The sequence below is a fragment of the Drosophila mojavensis genome, unplaced genomic scaffold (assembly GCF_018153725.1).
Source record: "Drosophila mojavensis isolate 15081-1352.22 unplaced genomic scaffold, ASM1815372v1 contig_80, whole genome shotgun sequence".
Taxonomy (NCBI): Eukaryota; Metazoa; Arthropoda; class Insecta; order Diptera; family Drosophilidae; genus Drosophila; species Drosophila mojavensis.
This window is the reverse complement of record NW_025318906.1, coordinates 8341962-8367984: the sequence shown is the minus strand read 5'-3', so window position 1 is coordinate 8367984 and position 26023 is coordinate 8341962. Positions and strand designations below refer to the sequence as shown.

The 26023-nt window shown below is 34.8% G+C and overlaps 1 protein-coding gene across 18 annotated transcripts; it reads right to left on the bottom strand.

Annotated features, from left to right (window-relative positions):
- Positions 1-1345: 1345 nt before the first annotated feature.
- Positions 1346-25220, bottom strand: LOC6579106 (putative leucine-rich repeat-containing protein DDB_G0290503). 18 transcript variants are annotated; one of them, XM_044010865.1, is made up of 28 exons: positions 24519-25219; positions 22145-22301; positions 21907-22073; positions 21338-21373; positions 16668-16850; positions 16431-16574; positions 16229-16362; positions 15980-16160; positions 15587-15901; positions 14811-15125; positions 14110-14754; positions 13858-14040; positions 13662-13799; positions 13411-13593; positions 7669-7800; positions 7116-7439; positions 6857-7045; positions 6653-6790; positions 5326-5559; positions 4583-4765; positions 4386-4517; positions 3982-4137; positions 2915-3071; positions 2682-2848; positions 2469-2625; positions 2235-2401; positions 1992-2174; positions 1346-1728 (listed from the first exon to the last, which is right to left on the bottom strand). In XM_044010865.1, the coding sequence occupies exons 1-28, from the start codon at positions 24742-24744 to the stop codon at positions 1541-1543; spliced, it is 5514 nt and encodes a 1837-aa protein (XP_043866800.1). In that variant the 5' UTR covers positions 24745-25219; the 3' UTR covers positions 1346-1540. The 18 variants fall into 18 exon arrangements, with proteins under 18 accessions (XP_043866800.1, XP_043866801.1, XP_043866802.1 ...); XM_044010866.1 differs by lacking the exon at positions 21338-21373; XM_044010867.1 differs by lacking the exon at positions 3982-4137 and having other exon boundaries at positions 24519-25218.
- Positions 25221-26023: the final 803 nt, after the last annotated feature.

Below are 26023 nucleotides of genomic sequence, written 5' to 3'. Positions count from 1 at the left end.
AAGTGTACCACCAATGTACTTAGAATTGATAATGGCAAAGCCTAACAGGTTGCCAACCTGAAATTTCAACAGAGATATCAGTTGCGGGGCGTGTCATGTGCGCCGAAGAGCTGAGCCTCATGAGCCCATTGTTGTTTGTTTGAAAATTCAGACTGATAACTTCAAATTGGCAAAAAGCGGGGAAAAAATAAGGCCTACATCAATGCACGCGATAATGGTAGAGATAGCTGAACTACGTTGATATCTCCACATTGAAATAGAAAGAGAAAGAAAATAATCTATAACAAATAGATTACAATGCCAAGAACACAGAACATGAGATAATTATTTATCACATCACTATATTTAGCAATAACATTCGATAATTCAATACTGTCAATTAGGCTATTGTACTGAAATTTTCATTTTACTTTGTTGTTGCCAACGGAAGTTTTCTAGAAAGCCGAAAAGCCCCCCGTGTTTACCTTGTTGAAATTTCAGACTGATAACTTAAGCTGATAGCTGAAGGGCATTCGCACAAGTTCCATTGAAGTGGTGAAGATTTTGCAATTGAAATAAACAAGTGAGGGTGCCCGACTACGATATACCCTGAACTGATATTTTAATCAAGACAGCTATCAAAAATAAAAAATCTAGGTATTATTTAGTTATCATCTTTTGTGGTATACAGGAATATTTATTTATAACTTCAAGTCTCTAGTTTTTGCGATTTACGGGATCGTTGCGTTAATACGGATCAAAAATATATACTTTAGGATGTCTACCATGCATCCGTAAATTCAATATACCCTGAGTTCCCCTACTCAATGGGTTCCGATAAAAAAAAAAAAACATATATACATATTTATTTTCAAGAATTTAAAGTAATTTTTATTGATCCGTAATAGTTTTTTGTTGTTGTAAAAATTATAATGATTTGTTCTCTTTTATTTAATTATTGTAATTTTATTTAAATATAATTTTTAATAGTAATTACTATGACTTGAGTGTTGATTTAATTATTTATGTGTGGTGAAATGTGAGATTCCACAAATATGGAAGCAGCCAGAAACTTGTCTCAAAAGGTATTTATATAAATGTTTACGTAGATCTGCGTAAAAGTCAACGGATTGTCATTATTATTATCATCAATATCATAATGATTATAGTACGTAATATTTGCAATGTTCTGTCACCAGGGACTTTCTCTCTCTCTCTCTTTCTCTCTTTGGTTCTCTCGCACAATACTTGGGGGCAGCATAGTCGGCTCTGTCGTTATAAAGTCATTTTGCTTAAAAGTCGTCTAATTTAGACGATTCCTTGATGATAGTTCGTTTAGTTTAATGTAATGTAATGATGATGTTTAGTTGTCTGCGTGTGTGTGAGTGTGTGTGTGTGTATGTTCGTGTGTGTTCGTATCGTTTATTTAGGTTTTTTCATTTGCTCTCGTACTCTCGCTCCTCTACGCATCTCTGGCACGCCCTTCTCGTAGCTGCCAATCCCTTCAACAATTCTCTAGTTGCAGTTGAGCTACAGTTGAATTTCACTAAGTAAAATCTCATCACGACTGCTTCGGATGCTGCACGGGCGGAGGCGGTGCCGGCTTGAAGCACTGCAGCAGAAACGCGGTATAGACAACGAATGCCAGCGCCAGGGCTATCAGAGCGTACATGAATATGTTCAGCTCTGGCTGACGGAAGCGATTCTTGCGCAGCCATTCGAGCACCTCATCCTCCGAGAGCAAATCGCCTGTGAAATGAGAAGGGGAACAAATTTAAATTTAATAATAATAAATAGAATAGTTGCGATAAGGCAAATGGAGTAACTACATTCTGATAATCATATTTAATAATTATGCTATCATAAGAAAGTGAGGCTCTTCCGCTCTCATATATCACTTTACTGCACTACACGACCGAACAGCAACTGCTCAGGCAATTGATCGATCGTAGGTACCCAAAAAGGATGAGAGAGTGTGCTGTAAGCGGGGGAAGCTTCACTTCTAGACTTACCTCTATATATGCTGGGAAAACGACGCCGGAAATAGACCATGGCTGGCAGTTTGGTAACGCCCCATTTTTTGGCATAGCGCGAATCGGCCATTTTGACAAAAGTTATATCCAGATTATCCGTTTCGCTGTCAATATTCTCCAGTTTCTCCAACGCGGCCACGCTATCCGGCTGATTGTGCTCATCTGAAGATATTTATATATTATAAATATCTACAATTTTTATAAACTATTTAGCACACTCACAAAAGAACACGGATAGAAATTCGTTTTCCTCAAGCAGCTTATCAAGCATTTTGCGATTAACCTCTTCAATTTCGTTTTTAATTTCGAATACATCCTGAGATGTTAGCCAAGTTATAACCTTATCATGCTGATGCAAATCACCATCATAGAGAACGGGCACTTGTTTGCTGGAAAGTAAATAGATGTTAATAATATATCTATTTTATATTAGAGCTGACTGAGTTCCTAACTTACCGGAAATATACCAACGAGGGTATATTGACAATTTCGTATTTCTTGGCCGCCTCAACGCTTGCAATCTTAACAAAGTCAATGCCAAACATATCTGCCTCGCCATCAATTTCTTCCAGTTCCTCCAGAATTTCCTCACACTCAGCACAATCATCATCATCTAAAAGAAAATTCGTTAAACTCTCATGGAAATTTTGGGTAATTCTTCCTACTTACAAAAGAACACAACTAGTAAAGTGGATTCAGCCATCAGACGATCCAACATGCGTTCATTAACCTCCTCAATTTCATCGGCCAATTCGCGATTATCATCGTCTATCAGCCACTCTAGGACAGATTGTTCATTCTGCAGATCGCCCTCAAACAGCAAAGGATTGCCATTGCTGTAAGATATATGTATATAGTATTATTATTAGAACCAGTTTTCTCTATATTTAAACATTACACACCGGAAGTAAACTAAAGCGGGGAACGTCTTAATGGAATATCTCTTGGCCAACTGTGGATCCTGTATTTTAACCATGTGTATGCCAAAAACATCGCATTCATCATCAATCAGCTCGAGACCCTCTAATATCTGATCACAGATATTACAATTGATTTTGTCTGGCAAACATAAATAAAATATATTTAATATTAAAATAATTGTATAATAACTATGATATATGAATGTGAAGCGCTCGCTGTGTAGTAGATAAGTTAGATAAGTTATAGAGGCAACGCATAAAGAGAAAACGCCAAAAAGTAAAGGTATTCGCGCCCAAACTAAATTTTAATATTTGTAATTTAATTGAATTGAATTTTTAATTTAATATAACTTTGAATTTTGTTTCTTTTTAATTAATTATATATGAAGTAAAAAGTATGTACCCTAAGTAGTTGGGTGGGGCATTTAGTTTGGTCGATAATACATTTAGTAGCCTTAGTTTTTATACTCATTCAGGGAGTGATAAACTCGTATATTTGTGGGTATACTTGTGTGGTAAGGTGATAAGATTTTGCCGATACAAACACCAGGGGCGTGGCAAGGCTGTTATCTAAAACGTTAGAAACTTGAACAGGGGCTGCCTACCTAGTATTAAAATAGATATTGGATAGGTTTTTGCCGACTGAAGGCGTGGCTATACCATAGTTGTATGTTTATTTTAGGGTAGCTTTTATTTTCTAGCTTCTTTTACCGAAAATTAATTTTGAAAAAGCTATATCTTGCAATTCGGAGCTAAGCTCTACAATGGGAAAATGAAGTAATTGCCTTACAGTTTACCACACAAAATTGAACTCTTTTTGGACCGTGAATGAGTATCATGTAGTCGGTGCTGCCCGACTGCAAAGTTCTTTCTTGTTAGTATAAGAGTTTGTAGAAGAGAGCAAAGAGATTGGTTTTTATGTTTTTTAGAATTTTTAGAATTGTTTATCTTGGTTAGCAGGAAACATGCGCGTGATTTTATTTAAATATATATTTAAAAAAATTCGTTTATAATTCGTTGGGCTTTGGCACGATTTGAATACGGAATACCTTGCTTTTGGATACGTTTTCTTTTGCGCGAAATGTAGCTTTGTACGAATTGGCTGGATGAGTATTTGGTTGTGGTCAGGTTGCTTTCTTTAAGACTAGAGGGTGAGCAGAAACTTCGACAGTAAGCGGGAGGCTTGCCCTTGCGCTCAGCCGGCACTGCGGCGTTACGGATATTGAATTGGAATATACACATACACACACGAATATATATGTGTGTATATATATATGGAATATTTGGATTGGTTGTGGTGGTGGTGTTTTGTGTTGTGGTGCATTTGGTGCAGTGGTGCAGTGGTGCATTTGGTGGTGGAGTGCCAGGGTATATAATGATATATAATTGATATTATATGAGATTATGATAGGATTTGGTTAAGTGTCATCGTCTATAGAGTTCATATACTTACAGAAATAAACAGCTAAATATTGCGTCTCTTCGACCATAGTCTCGAGCATTTGACGTGTTATCAGCTCAATGCGATCCTCAGTTTTCTGTGTTATAAGCCACTGTAGAACTTCCTCCTCCTCGCTGAGCTCACCTGAAGGTAGTTAAACAGATAGGTGACTGGGTTTCAGGTGAGGTTTTTTTTTTTTTTACCCTTACCTTCAAATACATTGGGTATGCCGCCTTCGAAGTAAACTAGCGCCGGATACTCGTGCACTCCATAGCCGTCCGCCACAGAGAAATCGCGAGTTTTCACAAATGTGATGCCATGCTTATCGCAATCATCGTCTATATTCTCCAGCTCCTCCAAGACTTTGGTGCACTGCTCACAGCCATCGGCATCTAAGAGAGGTTTGTTTCGTTTTTTTCACAAGGAGGAATATGCATATTATAAGAAATTGTGTGCACACTAAACAACAGAAGGTTTTTAAGGGTACATAAGGGGCGTGGCAAGGTATATAATATACAAAGAACACACTACGAGCAAGCAAACTACACAGAAACTAAGCACGGGTTCAACAACTTTGTGTGTTTGTGTGTATGTGTGTATAAAAAGGCACATAGAGTATATATACATGTGTAAGAAGATAGCACAGCTAGACACATTTAGAGAGTGTGAGAGAGAAAGCTAGAGAAAGACAGAGAAGAAGAGAGAGTGTGTGTGTGTTTGTGTTTTTGTGTGTGCTTGGAGTGAAGGTGCGCTACAGCAAATTTCTTGTTTTTTGTTTTTGGGTAAGACATTCTCACAGGTGTATGTATATACATGTGTGTGTGTATGTGTGCGTGTGTACAGGTGTTCATTGGTATAGGTGTAGGTGTGCTGGGTGTTTTTGTGCGTTGGTTAAACATTCTTGGACTCATTCCATTTGATTAAATTGTTTGGTCACGTTTGGGTGCGCTACCATCTTCATGTTTGCCCGCTGCAGCGGCAGCATCCGTTGCTCCACCCTCACCACCAGCACCACCAGCAGCAGCAGCACCTGCCTCGGCAGCCGCAGCAGTTGCCTCTGGATCGCTGCCAAAGGCGGCGGCCGCACTAGCTGACCCGCCATCCTGTTGATGCTGTTCGCGCTCCTTTTTCAGACGCGCCTTGCGCGCTGCTTTCGAATTGCAAATATCGCATTTGGTCTTATTCCCTACAGTATGTGATTTGTTGTTTTTTTTTTTTGTGCAGTATTTTTTGTTCAAATATTTTTTGATAGAAATATATAAATGTGGTAAAAAGTCTTGTTGGTTAGATACATTTTAGCGCTGATCAAATTTGTATATAGATAAATAAGAGCTTAAATAATAAAGACCTAAAGATGTGATTCACATATTGACTGCAAACTGTTTGCGCAAAAGAGTGAGCATAAAATATACCAAGTACTTGACTTAAGACAAATGTGACAAAATGCGAGACGTTAACAACATTAAATGCGCTGCAAAGTATGCTATGGAAAATTGATTACTTGACTTGTACTTGAGCATAGTTTTATGTCACCAAACCGCTTGCAGCTGTAAAACGTTTGATAGACTTAACAAACTTTCTACTTTTTTTGGGGGGTTTCTAATACGAGGTTTGTTCGAGAAATAATGTGAATTTGAATTTTTGATTGAATGGATGATTGAATGGGAAATTCAATTTAAATTTAGTGAATTTGAGTCTTCTGTTGGTTGAATAAGGCACGAGAAGTTCACGCTGCACTTTATGGAATGCTTCTTTAGAGAAGAGAATTCTTTGAGTACTTTGAAATTTTAATGGCTGAGATTCAATACTCAATAACTTAATATTTTTTACAGTTAAAAATTCATTTTTGTATTCTTAGGCTTCAGATTGGAGTTCACTAAAGTTGTATTGCTTTTAATACCAATATAATTTTTTTTAAAATCATAAATTCATTAAAAAAATATAAAAATTCTGCGGATATAAACAATAATTTATATTTTTTATGTTTTTATATGCATAGACTAACTTATATTAAATTTTCAAGTGCCAACAAATTCGATCATTTTGCATGATCCATCAATTGAACAGCTGTTCTGCTTGAGCTCGAAGTGAAGCCAAATTCTAGAATCTCTGTATCAAATTTATATGGAATAAAAGGCAATGAAGCTGCAATCAACGCATATCTCAAAAATATACCAAAATCTTTAAAAAAAATCCTAAAAATTCACAAATTTCGAACACACCTCGTAATTAGCTAGATTTGTTAAATATATCAGACGTTTTGGTTGTATTGAACTTACAGAAATAGACGGCAATGGAGCCAGACTCTTCGATTAATTGAACAAGTCTTTCGCCTTCGAGATCTTCAATAACATCTCCACTTGGATCCTTTTGCGTAAGTAACCAAGATAGGATCTGTTCTTCTTCATAAAGATCACCTGCAAACAAGAATTTACAATTTCAATAACTGAAGTTTGTCCATCACTGTTTCTTCTGATATTAACCGGCGTATATAACTGGCTCCTTGGAGGTGGGCTTAAAGAACACAATCGCGGGCAGTGCGAAGACTCCATATTCCTTGGCCATTTGCTTGTCGTCGATTTTGACAAAGTCAATGCCAGCCTTGTCGGCATCATCATCGATGTGCTCCACCTCGGCCAGGACGCGTGGACACTGCTTGCACTCGTCGCTGTCTGTGATGGGTATATAAAAGAGAAGTAATTCCCAAATATGCCAAAACTCTATGGAGTTTGAGCGGCTTACAGAATATGACGGCAACATAATCGGAATTTTTGCGTATTTTCTCAAACATTTTCCGATTGACCTGCTCGATGTGATCGGTCATTTCCATGTTCGCAGGACTTGTCAGCCAGTCGAGGATCTCCTCTTCGTCATCGATGTCGCCATCGTAGTTGATATATTTGCCCTTGCGGAAATAGGTCAAACCGGGCGGATTTCTATAGCCATATTTCTTGGCCATCAGCTTGTCGTGCATTTTGACTATATAAATGCCATATTCGGCAGCCTCATCGTCGATCAGTTCAATGTGGCGCAGCACGCGCGGCGAGTCCGGATCATCCTCTTTATCTGCAAGACATATGGGAGAAGTATAAACGTTTCATAAATGAGAAAATATACCTAAATAAAATTGAGAAATTCTTAAACAACTTTTGTTGGGCAGTTACAGTTTTTAGTGGGCGCGCAAAAAAAAAAAAAAAAATACTAAAGTACATATGTATATATTGATATCTATATTTATTTATTGATATTTTTATTCAGTTTGGTTTATGCTTAGGTTTACCTTATGCATACTTACAGAAGACAACCGCTAAAAAGTCTTTGGTGGCTATATATTCAATTAGTTGATCGCGGTTTATAAGCTCAATGCTTTGATCGGCCTTCTGTTCCAATATCCAATTGAATACCTCTTCGTTACTCTCCAAATTACCTGCATGGCAAACGAATTGTTAGTTAAATATTTTTGACAATTTTTTTGTTTTGGCATTAAATTTTTATTTTTTTATTTTTTTTCGGTTTCAGTTGCGCACATACCTGTTCGCTGCAGTTGGTCAATCAATCAAAAGTTCTTTTCATTGTTTTCTCTTTATAAACAAAATTAATAATTCTTGGTTTTGTTTTTCTTGTTGCTTTTTTTCCTCTCTCTATAACAATTGGGCATTGTGCCAATATTTGTGGCAACTGGAGGCAATATTTTTCATTTGGCTGACAATTTGACTAAAAATAATGCAAAATCTTAAACAAATTTTTACATATCTGTTTTCAGATCTATATATAACTGATGAATAATTACCGCAATCGATATACGAAAACCAAACAAAACATGATAAATTCTATTTTCTTTTTTTTTTTGTTTTGTATTTGTGCGAACGCTTAGAAAACTAAATAAATTTTGGTTTATTTTTTTATTCATTTGCAATTTACAATTGTTTCAGTTTTTCGCTATTAAATTTTACAAAAGTTTGTGGGTGTGATTTTTACATATAAATAGTTTAAAAAGAGTTCATAAAAACTTTAACAAAATACACATTTTGCTTGAGTTTTTTTTTTTTCTCAATAATTTTTGTGTTCATCTTTACAACTGCTGTTCAACAACAAATATATAAATAGTTTTATAAAGCTTAAAAAATAAAATTAGATAAGTTTTTCTTTTCGTTTCCTTTTTCTTTTGTTTGTGTTGCAAATATCGATAACAAATTGGCTAAAAGTGAGCCAGAGCAGAGAAAAGAAGACAGTGAAAGAGAAAGCGGTTTGCGAGGCCAGTGTTGCAAAATGTCGCAACGGATTTGACAGCCATTTTGCTTGTATATTTATATTAAGTATACGAACTGTATGATGCATAGAAGCGAGTATATTGAATTAGACAACAAAGTAGTTTAGTTCAGGCTTTTTATAGTTAGCTATGTAAATATATAGTATAGTATATAGTAGTTGTATTTGCGCTTCTCTCTCATTGTAAAATTGTTTAGAAAATATTTAGCATTTGTTTTGTATTTTTTTTTTTATACGCTAGCTACATACATAAATGTAAATTGTATATATCGTAACAAAAAAATAATAAAAGTAGTAAGTAGTATCAAAAGTAGTTTATGCTCAGTTATTGACAATCTAGACCTTTTTTTTTTTTTGATTTTTTGAATAATGTTAATAGTTGTTTTTTTTTTAGTGTTAATAGTAAGTTAAGTTGTTGCAGTAATTGCTTTGAAATTTGAACAAAGTTTGTTGTTTGGCGCAATTGAAATCGAAATCCATTGACAAAAAAATGCAACAAAATTGTTTATTTAGACAGGCAGCCTCAACAGAGAAAAAAGTTAATTAGCGCAAAAGTGCAAAAGTACCAAAAAGAGTTTAAAATTTTCTGTTTATTTGTGAGTTGCGTGGCCAACTTGATCAGCGAGCTGGCCAATTGGTATTTCCACTGCAGTTGACGCTGCAGCACGCGTGGAACAAAATGAGTGACAGTTCTTCACTAGAAAAATTCGTTTAACATGTCGTATGAGTAATATTCGGGTATTAAATATATTAAAGTAACGCATTGTGCATCCAACTCACTTTTCTTTCTGCATTGTTGTTCTTGTTGGGCAGTGTAGCTAAAATGTTTATGTTTTTAGTATGTATATACATATGTGTTTGCTCTTTGTTACACAACCAGCTGAGTTAAGTTGTTGTTGTTGTTGTTGTTGTCTTTTTGGATGCACTTACAAATTAGGATAATCATGACAATCACAAACAAAAATCACACATTACACTTGATCGTTCAGATAGGGTTATATATATGCATATATATATATATATATAAAGTAACCTGTTGTTCAAGGTTTTATTTTTTATTTTTACAGCGCTCTTAGATCTTAGACTTATGCGTGCTTTGCTTTACTTAGCTTTTTTTTTTAGTTTTTGTTTTTGTTTTTACATTGCATTTCAAAGTTTCGTTTGTTACTTTAATTTTACATTCATACAAACAGTTTTTGTGCGTGTTCTTAAATTGTTTTTGTTTTATCTAATATTGTTGCCTTACTCCCACAGAGAGATATCCTGAAAAATGAGGTCATACAAATTTTTTAGTCGATTTTGGAAAAAATTAATGCCTGCAAGACACAAAAAAAAAAGAGAAAAAAAAAGAGAGAGAGAAATATACAAATCAAATTACAAGCAGATATGTCTGTTTTGTGTTTTTTTGGATGGGTGTATATATTTATAAATATATGGGTTTCAAAACTGAACAATCTCTGTCTATTGATATATGTATGTTTTTTGTGTCTATCAATTTGGAAAGTGGGATTTTGGTTTCGTATTGTCACGCGACGTACCGGTTTTAACGTTCAGCTTATTGCCAGACTTTTTCGACGATTTCTTTGGTTTCTCCACCTCAACGGATTCATCATCCAGATCTTGCACTTTGTTCAGGGGCTTCTTGTTCGATTGGCCAGATCGTTTGTTGGCATACGACACTTTCACCAATGGCACATCATCATCGTCATCATCATCATCATCGTTGTCGTCATCATCATCATCATTGTTGTTGATAACCTTGCGCTTTTGTGTCGGCTTTTGGGCATTGGCATTGGGCTTGGGTTTGCTTGGTGTTTGGCTCGATGGTTTTTGGTTGGTTGTGCTGGCAAATTTGAAGTTGCCACCTTGACGCTTGCTCGATTCACCATCACTGTGTCCGATGCGCTGGGCGGTCATTTTAGGAACTTTCGTTGACTTCTCCAATTTGGTTGGACAGCATTGGAATGGTTTGTAATCGTTGGGCACATAACTGTTGCCGCGCTTAGCTGAATGGCCGTCGTGACCCAATCCAACATAGAAACATTCGTCATCTGTTGTGAGCAAACAAACAAAAACATTTTGTCAGATTGTTTAGTTCTTAATTTTGTTTTTTTTTTTTTTTTTTTTTTTTTTTTTAATTTAAAGAAATCACTAACAAGAAAAAAGTAAACAAAAGTGCATAAAGAGTAGGCGAGAAATTACGAAATAAAAGTCATAAAAGTTGCTTTTATTTAAAAAATCGTTTTATCATTTTTTGTTTATCATTCTTTCAACACCTTCGAAATTACCACAAAGAGCAGTTAGTACGATTTTTCTTTTTCTTCAATCTTTGATTTCTTTCTAAAGTAATTAAGCGTGCTTTATGAATGAACAAAATTAATTTTTGTTTATTTTTTGTTTTTGATCAAAAATCGTTTTTTCAATATTAATTTTTGCTTTTTAACTAATAACTGACAAAATGCTTTTGATGCTGACTGTACAGGTATTAAGTTCTAATTGAGTTTTGTACATTTTACATTTTTTTTTTACATCTATATAATATATATTTAATTATATATATTATTATTATTTTTTTCTTTCTTTAGCTTTTGGTTTTTCGTTTGTTTATAATTATTTAGCAGAGCAGGTTCGATTCGGTTATTATTCATAAATTATAACAAATAAAAACGTTTGCTTAAGTATTAAGAGAACATAATAATTATATCAATAATCCAAATAATTAAGTTATTAACATTTGCTTGATTTTATTTTTTTTTTTTTTTTGTATAATATAAAAAAAATAATATATGTTTTTTTTTTTTTTATATATATTGTCAAACATTGTGTCAGCTATGATTTTTGCATTATTTTTAATTTTTTATTTACCAAATTTGTTTACTTTATTTTAAAGAGAGAGCGAAAGAGAGAGAAAGAGAAGGTATAGGTTGGGGGGACTTCAAACAGTATTGAAGGTAAATCGAAGCATTGGATAGGTCTTTAATACATTCACGAGGGCAAACATTGACGTGGCTTTTAGACTGTGTGTGTGGATGTGTGTTTGTATATCATATATTCATATTTTTATATGTTTCGTATTTTCATATGGGTGTAGATGAATTGCTTTACCACAAAAGCTAAGCGCAACACACATTTATATATATGTATATATCGCTTTTGTTACCTTTATGAAATGCATTTCTTGTAATCCTTTTACCCAAGTCTGTAGATAGACAATGAAAATACTGTAGTGTATATTATGGTCGGAATTGTATTTGGTTTGGCAGTTCAGGGAGAGGAGTTGACAACAAGAAAAACAACTTCAGTTAGTGCGGCAATGGCAACTCACATTCACGTATTACCTATTTCATCTATAACATGACCCGAGCATAGATCAGAAAGCCGATGTATCGTTCTGCCTTTAGCTCTGTGCTTATAGACTTGCTTGCTGATATCTTCTTCTTCGTCATCGTTATCGTTATCTTTATCGTCATCGTCATCGTCGTCGTTATCATTATCATTATCGTCTTCGTCTTCATCTTCGTCATCATCGTCGTTATCTTTATCATTATCTTCATCGTCATCGTCGTCATCGTTCTGTATGTCATCGTCATCGTCATTATCCTCGTCATCTTCGTCATTGTCCTCATCATCATCGTTTTCGTCTTCGTCCTCGTCGTCGTCATTGTCATTGTCTTTGTTATTGTCATTATCATCATCATCATCATCATCATCTTCGTCATCATCATCATTGTCATCATCATCATTGTCATCATTATCTTCATTGTCATCGTCATCTTCATTGTCTTTATCGTTATCATTTTCATCATCGTCTTCATCTTCATCATCATCGTCTTCGTCTTCATCGTCATCATTTTTGTCCTCATCTTCATCTTCCTCTTCATCATCATCATCATTGTCTTCATCATCATCATTGTCTTTATCATTTTCATCGTCATCTTCATCCTCATTATCATTATTGTCGTCATCATTGTCATCGTCATCTTCATCATTGTCGTCGTCGTCATCGTCTTCATCGTCTTTGTCATTGTCTTTCTCATCATCGTCTTCATCTTCGTCTTCGTCTTCGTCTTCATCATCATTATCCTCATCGTCATCATCTTCGTCGTCATTGTCATTGTCATTATCGTCATCTTCATCATCGTCATTGTCATTATTGTTGTCATCATCATCGTCGTCGTCATCGTCATCGTTATCTTCGTCGTTATCGTCATCGTCATCGTTATTGTCATCGTCATCGCCATTATCATCGTCATCGCGTGAATGTTTTCGTAATCTTTGTTTTCGTATCGTTTGTTGCAGACGCTTTAGTCTTTCTCTTTTATCCACATCACTTTCTTTTGGATAGCTCATTTTAACAATTTTCTCATCACTTCCATCGTCATCGTTGCCTATTATATATCGTATATATATCGAAAGTATTCATTACGTTTTTGTCATTTTACAAATGGCTATAAACGGGTAGAATGATATTTGGATATATCCGACTTGCTTGGATTTGATATGCAATCTCTATATATATAGAGATTTTTGTTTTTTTGTAAGTTTGAAGTTTGGCCAAGATCTTGTGGGCTCAACTGATTTGGTATTGAATGTTTGGCTTATGAGCGTGAGTTAGAAAGCGGAGAAAACATTTGAAATATGAACGCTTACTCTTTTGATTGATTAACCACTGCAGCACACGATTTTCATTTTTGAGATTACCTATAGGATGGAAGACAATTCAATTTAGATTTCAATTAGCAAGCAAGTAATATTGAGGGCAGCTTACCATCATACATGATCGGAACGCCCGTCTCGTAGTAGACTAGGGCTGGGAATGCGAAAATGCCAATTTCATGGGCTAGCTTCACGTCATTCGATTTGACAAACTGAATGCCATGCTTATCGGTATCGTCATCAATATTCTCCAATTCTTCCAAAATGCCAGGGCACGTCTCACACTCATCATCGTCTGTGAAAGCGGATAGATTATTGCGATTAAACTCTAATTACATTCTCCTATATATAGACTCAACGCACAGAAGAAAACGGCTAGATGTTCAACGTCGTTGATCAAAACTTGCAGCGTTTTGCGATCAACCGATTCGATAACATCAGCAGTCGATTCATGCAAATCGATAACCCATTCCAGAATTTCCTCCTCCTTCATCAGATCACCTGTAAATCAAATTTCTCATTACATTTATATCCATCATCAATTTTATGTTTTTCTTACCGGTGTAAATTGTTCTAAACTTATGTCTATAAAATGCAAGCGCCGGCAAACCGGGCAGATCGTATTCCTTATCAATATCGTCATCGGATGTCTTTACAAAGTCGATGTCTTTTTCCTCGCATTCGTCATCGATGTTCTCCAGTTCGTTGAGGATCTTTTGCGCCTTCTTATCGCCCTCGGCGTCTGTCAGATGTATAAAAGTTAAATATGAATATATTTTTTAGGTTTTCTGTTAAGATTCTGAAAACTTACAGAAGAACACAACGACATGATCGTTTTCAGCCAATATCTTATCCAACATTTTTACATTGACCTCCTCGATTTTGCCGGGAATTTCGAGGGTTTCATCATCGGTGATCCAGGCCAGAACCTCGTCCTCGTCATCCAAATCGCCAGTGAAGTGCAATGGATCACGATTTCTGAAGAACACCAATCGTGGATAGGATTTGACATTATATTTCTTAGCGATGGCGGTATCCTCAGTGGTAACAAATATGATGCCAGCCTCATCGAGTTCATCGTCGATGCTCTCCAATGCGTTCAGTGTGCGATCGCAGGTCTCGCCCGGTTCGCAGGGACCCGTAAAGAATACGACAACATATTCATGCTCATTGATCAAGTTGACAAGAATCTCGTCGGTGACCTCCTCGATGGTAGCTGTTTTCTTCTGCACCAACAACCATTCGAGGACCTCGTCCTCGTTCATCAGATCACCTTCGTACAGAGCCGGTATCTTGTTCTCAAAGTAAATCAATGCTGGCAAATGATCGAGACCATATTCCTTGGCCTCGGCGGCGTTATCGATGCGCACAATGACAATGCCCTCCTTTTCGAGCTCATCGTCAATGTTCTCCAATTCGTTCAGAATGCGCATATCCTGTTTGTCATCCTTATCGTCTGCAAATTATATTTATATTAAATTTTATAGAGCACAAGATTTTATCTGAACTTACAGAAAATGACCGCCAGATGTTCGGTGTTCTCGACCAGTTTGTCCTTCATCTCATCGGTAACCTCGGGAATTTCAGAATAACGCTTCTGATGCACCAGCCAGCCAAGCAATTCATCCTCCTTCATCAGATCACCCTCATAGATGTGGGGAATGCCGCGCTCAAACAGCACTATCGATGGTATCTCATCGATGCCCCATTCCTTGGCCTCCTTGTCGTCATCGATTTTAACGAACGCGATATCATTTTGATCGCATTCATCATCAATGTTTTCCAATTCGGCCAGGATTTTCTGTGATTTCTTTTGATCTTTGTCATCTGCGAAGAATTGTGTTATCGATTATATTGGTTATCGAATGACAGAGATTGAAAATAAGAAAGGTAAACGCATCACAGGCCTTCTAAAGTGACTACTGAAAAGCTCTCAACTTGCAACTGTTTTCATACTATGATTTCGATATATAATAAAATATATATGTATATGACTATAAGAGGTCCTCAAACTTCTTCCTTTTTTTTTCATATTAATGTATTATGATTAGTTGAAGCGCTTTTGATGAAATGAATTAAGTTTTATAAGCACATTGAGCAGCTTTTGATTAAACGCCAGACACTCAGACACACCCCGGTTTTACAAGGAATACAACATATAAATATATATAGACATATAAGACGATCTATGTTACATTATCTACAGCTGCATGGGATATATCCGGCATGGGATTTTCTTTAATTTTGGATGGGTTTCTGCTGGGTTTTGTGGCCCAGAAATCACTTACAGAAGAGCACGGCTACGTGTGGCATTTTCTCAATGATCAAATCCAACATTTCATCGGTAATGTCTTCGATTTGATCGGAACTAGTTTGTTCTTCTAGCCATTTTAATAGTTTCTCCTCATCCTCCAGATTGCCTTCGTATATAGTTGGAATGCCTTTTTCAAAGTATATCAGTTTAGGAACTTTATTGATGCCATATTCGACGGCCTCCTCGGGATTGTCGATTTTCACGAAAGTAATGCCCAGCGCGTCGCATTCATCGTCAATGTTCTCGAGCTCTTCAAGCACCTTTTGGGATTTCTTGTCGTTGTTGTCGTCTGGAAAACAACAACCAAACAACAACAACAGATGTAAGAACAACAACAGCGCCTAAATCATGGGGTAGATATATTTACAGAACAGCACTGCAATGACGCGTCCTTCCTTAATCATTGTATCGAGCATTTCATCGGTGACATCCTCGATCTCATCATGTTCCAACTGACCCAACAACCATTTAAGTATCTGTTCCTCATCCATGAGATCGCCATCGTAAACGTTTGGAATTTCTTTTTCAAAATATACAATTGCCGGAATCTACATGGATAGATCATACACATTGATTGGAACTGCAGTTAGATGAATTTCGTTATTGTATTCCGTACCGAATCGATTCCGTAATCGGCTGCGGCCTTGGCATCATCGATTTTCACGAATTGTATGCCATGCTTGTCGCAGTCATCGTCGATTTGTTCTAGCTCTTCCAATACGGTCATCGAATCATCATTGCCGTGATCATCTACAGAGACGTTGATCGATCTAATTATCGAGCGAGTACATATATATATATATACCATGTATACGTACAGAATAGTACAACCAAATTATCGATATTGCTAATGAGCGTCGACAAGGTCTTGGATGTAACATCCTCGATCACATCATCCTCATCGCCGGTCGATTTATTTTGCACCAACCACTCCAAGACGTCCTCCTCGCGCTGCAGTTCACCTGGACACAGTTTCGATAATTACAAAACAATCGATTTTCGATACGTATATCTGTAAGGGGTGCAACTCGTTTAGGGATCTGGGCATGCTATACCTTCATAAATAATTGGTGTCTGATGGCGATAGTAGACCAATACCGGCAGATTGCCCAAATTGTATTCATCGGCCAATGCCTCGTCGTGGATCTTGACAAAGCCGATGCCCAGCTGATCGGCCTCGTCGTCGATATTCTCCAATTCTTGCAAGGCCTTGGCGCACTTGCGGCACTGCTGTTTATCTGATGAACGGATGGATGTGCAAAGATTAGACAAAATTTAACAGCAATATCAACGCCAGCACAGGTTGACATTAGACTTGGGCTTTGGTTTGGTTTGTGTTTGATTGTTTCATTTTTTTTTTTATTGTAGCACAACAAATTGTTTAGTTTTTTGCGTGCTGTATAGATGGTAAGGGTAGGGACACACTGTGGGGTAGAGTGTAGCATATGGGTGGGGCTATGCTATGCTTATTTAATGGCACATAAGTAACGTATTTATATCGTGTGCAGCGCTGTAAGGTTAAGGTTAATTGAGTACAAAATAGATTTAACGTTCAGGTGGGCATGCAACAATACAAGAATAGAATGGAAATAGTCTTGAGCTACGAGCAATTGGGAATCGTATTTGGATCGTTTATCGTTTGCCAGCGAATGGTATTGAAAATCTCATTATTTTCCTATCCAAACGATTCGATTTCGTTTGTTTACAAAAAAAAAAAAAAAAAAAAAAAAAAAAGGGGAAATGTACAAAGAAAGGAAAATAATTACAGAAATCTTTGTATACAACCTGTTGCAAAACGCAGCGGAAATGCATACTACAAAACAATTGAAGACGATTTCAAAGAGCTCACCTATTAGACCATAAATATAATTCTATATGTGTATGTATACAAATACAGATACCTACATATATATACTTATATATATCGAGCAGTTCTCTCCTTAACTGTATAAAAGCTCGCTCTTTCTACTTTGTCATTTGCTTTGCTAAATTTATTAATTTTTCTATGGGTTCGTGTTTAGCAAGCTTTTGCCTTTGTCACTCGCTGCGTATACGTAATATTCTATATTACAATTTAAATGTATTTATTTGACAAGTGTCTTGAAAACTTTTCACTTGAATATAATTTACAATATTTATTATTGAATCAATTTTTATTTTGTATAGTTTTTAAATTTTTTTTAAAATACGTTTTAAATACTTTATTTATTTAATGTTAAAATTTGTAAAAAAAATTTGTTATTTATTATTCTTTTTTCAATTTTTAATTAATTTTTATTTTGTAGAAATTTTTGTTATGTTGACTTATTTTATTTTAAAATAAAAAATAAAAAATTATATTATAATTAATTAAATTATTTTGCTGTTTTATACTTATTCGATATTTTTTAATTTAATTTTAATTGCTTTAAATAGCTATAAAAATGTTTTCATTAAATAAAATACCTCGAGAAAATTTACGAAAAATTCTTTTTTTTTTTGAGACAATAAATATATTTGCCATGGAGCAGCTATTCTGACCGGGTGAGTGGGTGTCGCCAAGGTGGCAAGGCCACAGACACATATAAATATATATATCAAAATGCCCACAGTCACACACACAGACACACATACACATACACCCACCCACTCACACACACACAATTTATTACTGTGCAGCGCCAGTGACTAAACATGTTTATGTTTATACTTTTGACAGGTTTCTCGCTGAAATTGCATTTAGTATGCAAAACAGCATTAATGAATTTGCCGCAGACTTGGGCAGAGACTAAAAATAGTGCAAGTCAGTCGGCTAGCGCACACACCACTAAATATATACATATATATTATATACATATATAAATAAATACATATATATTTATTATGTAAAATTGCATTTGGCTGCAACTAAAGAGCTTGCCCATAATGACATCCATGCCGGCTCGTGTGTGCCAGCATCTTGATGTATTGCTGTATGCAAAAGCAATTAAAACGGCTGTCTGTCTGCAGTTCTATGAAAAAAAAAAAAAAAAACAACAACACAAACAAAACTACAAAACTAGTCGGGCAGCTAAATGTGATAGACATTCAGATACTCTGCAAAAGTTAATAGAGAATTGAGTGTGTTTTGATGTTCCAGTTCTTCTGACTTTTAGCTTTAAAAATAAATAAATAAGTTTATCTAGTTTTTATACACATATACATATTTTAATTTATATTCTAGTCGACATAAATATAAAACAAAAATATATTTTCTTCTTTAATGAATCAAACGAAATAACAACAAAAACTTATTTACAGGGTATTAAAAAAATCCCTACCACAGAAAAAGAAGTAGAAATAGTAGAAAAAAAAAATAAATGTGCGTTTGTCGATGCGCTTAGAAATTTTCGACAAAAGGCAGAACAATGGATGCAGAACAGAGGAAGGTAGCAAAAATATGTTGTTCTTGTCTCACCTACATGCTGATCATCTCTATGCGAAGACCTTTGTGCGCTGTCTGCGCTTTATAAAAATACACGTACTATTGATCTATACATACACATAGACTATGTGAGTGCGTGTGTATACAGTTAGTTGTTTGAAAATTGAGCAAAAATAACAGCAGCAGCAACAGCAACAGCGAAAAATCATTTTGTTGGCCAACCAACTGCTTGAATTTCTATTTATAAAACCAAAATTGTAGGTGGCTTCTGATGTGTTGAAAAAATAAAAAAAAAAAAAGGAAAGGAAAAGAAAAGAAATAAAAAAAGAACTTGCTGCAAAAACAAATAAATAAAGCTGATCTACACTTTGTTGTCGCGCCCTTGCCCCAACTCCCTCTGCTTCTATCAGCCTCTCACTCACTTTATGCGCCCTCTCACTTGCTCTTAAGAGCTAATAAGTTGATGTGCTTTTTACGAATTAGTTCATTTCCTTTGTCCATATTGACTGTGGCCAAAACTTATTTCCCACTATAGGGGCTATCATGTCTATATAAGTAGCTCTGATCACTGATCTCTGATCTCTCGGTTACCCAAGAAACAATTATATCACAAATAGCGAGTTTTATTCATAAGACCAACAACAATTATAAGTTAGTTTCTCTATTTGCTATATTGACTTATTCCTGCACTTGATGTGTTCTTTTTTGTTTTTTCCTATAACAACTCGGTTAGGGCTGGTTGCGCCCGCCGGGCCAGAAACATGGTCTGGCGCTGAACCCAGACGTGCATGTGTGTAAATGCTGCTGCTGTTGCGTTCACTTGTTGTTGGAATCTTATTTTTATACGTATACGTAATATTTGACGTTATTTTCTTGTTTGTTTTTTGCTTTCTGTCTGCGTGCGGCGATAGCACAATTGAAATCAGCCAATTGGTTAGCCAGTTACATATGTCATTACCTATTATCTATGGATATAAATGGTTTTCTATGAGCTATCTATTCTTACAGTTTTATAGTTACAGCTACATTTAGACTAAATATATTCGCGTCTTAAATCTATTTTAAACACTCAAATTAGTAAATAAAGGTCGTCTTTTAGCATTTTAAAAATAATTTTGTAATTTTTTTTTTTTTACAATATATAATATATATATATAAAAAAAAAATAAATAAAAAAAAAAAACAAGTTTTTTATAGTAAATAAAATAAATTATTTAGACTTAAACTTATATACTTAAAGTTTGTGTATTTTGTTTTATGTATTAAATAGCAGTCTACAAATAACGCAAGCTAAGGCAATTTAATAAACCAAAATTTAACATATTTCTTCAAAGATTTTGAGCTGAATAAAATATATCCCTATTTACTAAAAAATAGTATAATAATAATATATGTATAAAAAAAAATAAAATAAAATAAATTTATAATAATAATATTTATAAATTAATTTAATCGAATATCTAATTAAAATTGCTAATATCGCTTGTCTCTGTCTGCATATTTGTCTCTTTCATTCACACTTTGAGAAAAAACTTAGATCGCGTCGGTTCCTCTACGAGTTCATTTGCAATCGGAAGCTTTTATTGGCTTTGTCACGATCGATTAGTGGAGTTCTTTGAATGTATTGGTATGCATGAGAGGGTTATGCTTAATGCACTCAACTGACGATAACCGAAGGGTCTTCAGTAGAGCGAGAGCGATTGAGAGGGTAAAGAATAGCAGTTACTTGTGAGCTATTTTATTTTATTTTATTTTTTTAAATATCTATTGAATTTCTTTAAAAAGATTTTGAATGATTATTTTTTAAATATTTATTTATTTTTATTATTATTATTATTATTTTTTTTTTTGGGGGGGGTGGTATCTTATTTAACGTATAAAATAATTTATATCTCATATTTTGTATACATTAAATTCGATTCCCAAAACTAACTAAAAAACCAACCAGCTTGCTCGTTTCGCTCAAAGGAAATTAAGAGTTATAACCATCAGATTAGGTAGAGGCAGATATAAGTACATTTATATATACATATATACACACATTTATACATATATACAGAAGGTGGAAGGGGAGATGAATAGGTGTTAAACATATTTACATATTTACAGGCGAGGTTTTTGTTGTGCATATGTTTTAGTTTACTTTTAATTTGGTTGATTTTGTTTTTGGGAAAATATTTGGAAAATTACGATGAATTGTACAAGTTTTGTTTAATCAATGTTTTTATTGGGTTTCTACATTTTGCATTTTGTTTAATTGGACTGAAGTGACGGGAAATTCACAAGTCAAAGGACAACCCATTAACATATGCACAAACTTACCCATTACCCGGGGTGGGCATGTTTCATGATCGGGACCTGTTGTCGTTTAAATAGATATAACGCATACAAATATATTGCAAATATACTATATATGCTTCGAGATATGTGTGTGAGGCGTTACATAAATAAATATATATAAATTTATATATATAGTTGAGAGATAGATATAGAGTTAAGTTGCCGCCGTACTTGGGTTAGTTACAAAATAGAACAGTTTAGTTAATATTTAATTATTTAAATATCTCAATATATATAGATAATAGTTTTTGTATAACTAGGTAAGATTGTATTCAAGTTTTGTTGTACCTAAGTTGTATGAATTTTTTTTTTTTTTTAGTCACAAGAGAGCTTAACTTTCATTTCTTTTGTTTTGTAAATTGTAACTCAATTCAAATTTCTTTTAACGCTAAAAACTGCAACTGCTTTGAAGTAAACATAATCAAAATATAGATATAGATAATAGATATATATATATATATATATAGATAATCGAACAAAGAATAGTTTGTAGATAGAGAGAGATAGATAGATAGATAGAGCAATGGCAAACAACTTGAACTTGTACTCACAGAAGAGAACGGCAACAAAATCTGTATCCTCGATAATCTTTTGCAATATCTTGGCATTGACCTCCTCGATGCGATCGGGCAAATCCATGGCCTCGAGTGATGTTAGAAAATCGAGCACGCCCTCCTCATCCATCAGGTCGCCATCGTAGATGATGGGCTCCTTCTCTCTAAATAGTACAGGGTATGTTTAGTCAGTTGTTGTTGTTGTTGATGTTGCTCTCACTCTTTGCTGTTTTACCTGAAGTAGGTGAGCGCTGGGAAGGTTTTGATGCCATATTGTTTTGCTAGTCGTTTGTCGTTAATTTTCACAAAGTCCACACCGAACGAGTCGGTGTCATCGTCGATTTTTTCGAGCTCCGCTAAAACCTTATCACAGGTAACACAGCTACGCGCATCTGCAAAGCAATTAAAAACAATTGTCTAAGTATATAGAAATTTCTATGATTTATTGTTGTTGTTGCTGTTGTTGTTTTTATAGAAATCTTTATGAAGATACCAACGGGAATTGACGGCTAGCAACTGTCGCGTGTGACGCCAAATGCTGCGGCGATTATTCATAGCGCTAAAAGGGATGCATCATCATCGGTAATGCCATTAGCCACGCCCCAGCGCCCCTCATACATACACACACATATATATATATAGTCAGAGAGAGCAAGAACCGCAAATGGCATTCTGGGCAGGCTGGGCGACCTGGCTAGTGAATGAAATGACAGCAGCAGCAAATGAAATTGCATTGCTATATAGTACATGACAGATATACATATATGCATAAATATATATAAATTGTATATATGCTATATATGTCGCCTATATGGTTAGCTATTAATGTGTGCACAACTGCCAACAGCATTTGGCTAAATTAATTCATAAAAATTTATGCAGCAACTATTAGGGAAATGAATTACAGCACACACACACACACACACACACACACCCACAAAGAGCTGTCTGTGCATGTGTGTGTGTGTATGGGTGGTTGCACGCCTTTCTCTCTCTATATATATTCTACAATATATAATATCAATACATTGTACACAATTCACATTTCTATGAACCTTTTGCTTAGTCAAAAGTAAATTTTTGTTTTTAATAACCAAATTTTAGCAGCTAAAAGCAGTTTACATTGGTTCAATATATATATATATACGATATCTATAAAATACTTGAACTTCATTTGCTGTGTGTGCGTGTGTTTGGTGTACGCTTTTTATGGCCGTCAAATACATGAAACAGATGCTCAACTACATATTACGTATACGTAATATTTGATTGAATTCGATTTTATGATTTGATTGCAATTTGCATTTGTTGGGCTATATGCGATCTATCCATCAGTTTACATTGTTTTCACAACACATTGCAATAACATTAATAGGCATTTAGCAAAAACAAATAAACAATTTCATTTTGATGGCCAATTGCAATGGAAATTTGCGTAGGCTTCACAAATAATTTGTATTTCGCATTGTTTCTTTGTCTGAACATTAAATATGTAGATATATCATTGACATTTTTTATAGATAGATATATATGTGTGCATATTTATTTGTTTATAGTATAATTTTTTTTTTTCAGTGTCAACAAATTAATTTCTGGAAAAATTGAAATGAAATTTCAAGTTTATTTTCTTTGGTATTAACTGGCGACATTGATAAATAATGAACACATATATTTAAATATATATCGTAAATTTGTGCGTCCACATATTCAGAAATGAATTCCTTCAAGCGTAACAATATCCACAATCCGAAGGTGATTAACGTTTGGAAAACTTATTTAACATGTTTATGGTTTAGCTATTTATAAGCAGCTAAATTAGAGCGTTTTGTTTATGCAAAATTTTAGCGCTCAATTTAAATGATATAGATATGGATATAGATATATACATGTACTCATACATATACAATTTTATAAGCTAAAAAACGCTGCAATAAAAGTTTCTTTATTGCCTTTAGAAATGGAGAAAGTATGCGCCTGTAATTAGCTTATTTTGATTCTATTTAGTTATTTTTTTAACCCACACAAAATACTTTTTAGATAGAAACTAAATGGGCAATTATTTAAGCTCTGGGAGGGCCTCGGGCATTGGCTAACTTATTTACTGGCCAATTTTTTACTTAAATGCTACAGAATCCAAAGACACAGCGAGAAAGGGAGAGGGAGAGAGAGTGGAAGAGGGAGAGAGAGAGAGAGTGAGAGAGAGAGAGAGAGAGAGCGCAAGCAGACAGCACTAAAATAAAGCAGAGAGACGGCAATTTCTCATAGCCAAAAGCGTTTTGCTGCTCATAAACAGAACGCAAAGGAAAACCACTAGAGGGAAAAATAGAAAAACTGAACAGAGACTAGCAACCAAAAAAAAAAAAAAGTAGAAAAAAAAAAAATAAACCGAATGAAAATCTCAAGACATTTCGTACAACGAAATTTTTCACATATTTTCACTTGTATGCGAATTTTTAGAATTTTCACTAGAGAAAATTTATATAATATGGCTTCTGTTACTATTTCGAGTCGCGCACGGCCATCAGCGTGCGTTTGCCCGGATCACAAAATTCTCGCACATTACTACACAACAACAAAGGGTGTGCGTGTGTGTGTGTGTGTGTACTTACACCAGAAGACGGCAACATAATCCTTGTCAGCCAATAGCTTTTCCAACTGCTTGGCATTGACCTCCTCAATAACGGCTTCGGGCTCGAGGGGTGGCGCCGCCGCCGCCGCCGCAGCTGCCGCTGGCTGTGATCCTTTCTTATTAGCGCAATTCACATATCCGGGAAAACTCAGTGCCAGTAGCGTACACACGAGCAATGTTAGAGTTTTTATTCGCGTGAAAGTCATCTTACGAATGCCTTCAGTATGACAGTCAATGCAAATTGGCCGTTGCGATTTGAATTGATTAAATTATGATTTATTATAATTCAAACTCTTAACTCAAACATGCGTGCGTGTGTACATTTATTTATTTTATATAAGTATTATTATAAGAATTATTGATTTAATATTTCAAAGTTAGCAAAAAATCGTCGTTTTGTCGTTTTTGTATTTTATTTTAAATTAAGGCACTATTTTTAGTTGAAAAATCTTATTTCATTCGCGTACACAAATACATGGGCGAAAATATATATAGGTTATATATATATGTATATATATGAGAAAATTAGATTATAAAAGTATATATATATACATAGAGATATGTATATATATATGTATGTGAATTTTCTATTAATTGAATGTTTTCCGCGGACTGTACTCTTTTCAGTTTTTCAATTTTGTTCCACTCCGTGCAGAGGTCCGCTCGCAACTGAAAGTCTTTTGGTGAACATTCTATGCCATTCAAGAGGCCTAGTCAAGCTTTAGGGATCTTATATTTCGGGCATTTCGAATCTTTTTTCATCTATTCTTTTTCGTTTCTTTAGCTTTTTGGCATAGCTTTCGGAATGAGCGATAGAGCGCCAAGTGAAACGCTGCATGATCGTGGAAAGAGTGTGGTGAAATTTGAATAAAATTGAGCGAATGCTCTTCACATCATCCGCTTTGCGTTGCAATTCTTTGTTTATGCATCTTGGCACCACTACATATATGTATATGTACATATATATAGACGCTCGGTGGTCTTACGAAACTTCCTGTAAAAACAAAACACAAAATAGCATTGTATTGGTATTGTATACATATATACGCAACTGTGCGAGCGAACGTGGAAGAAGAATTGTGAAATGCGTGAAACACATATTATATACAACAGCTGCGAGCATATGTGAAGGAAAACGAAATTAATAATTGTTGATTTATTTGTGCAAATGATGAGATCTATATATTTTTTGATTACAAAAGTTCTTCACATCAAAGGAAAATATGCGAATGAAAATCATGAAATGGAAAGTGATTCAAAAAAGCGTTATAAATAGCTGTTATAAATGGCAAAAGGTAATTATTCTCTTTGTAATAAATTTACTAAATTATATACTCATATTTGTAGTAGTTCTCATGAAATATAAAATAAATTAATATCAACATATTACAATATAACCATTAACTATCCAAAAATTCAAAATCTGAATATCAGCAATAAAAACTTTCAAATTACAAGTATCGATGTCAGTTACAAATACAATCG

Coding starts and splice junctions, on each gene's coding strand:
- LOC6579106 (XM_044010865.1), bottom strand. CDS start 24,744: ATGACTTTCACGCGAATAAAAACTCTAACATTGCTCGTGTGTACGCTA. Junction 15,902..15,979: donor CGTCATTGCAGTGCTGTTCT/GTAAATATATCT, acceptor GTTGTTTTCCAG/ACGACAACAACGACAAGAAA. Junction 4,138..4,385: donor ATATTTAGCTGTTTATTTCT/GTAAGTATATGA, acceptor GTAACGCCGCAG/TGCCGGCTGAGCGCAAGGGC.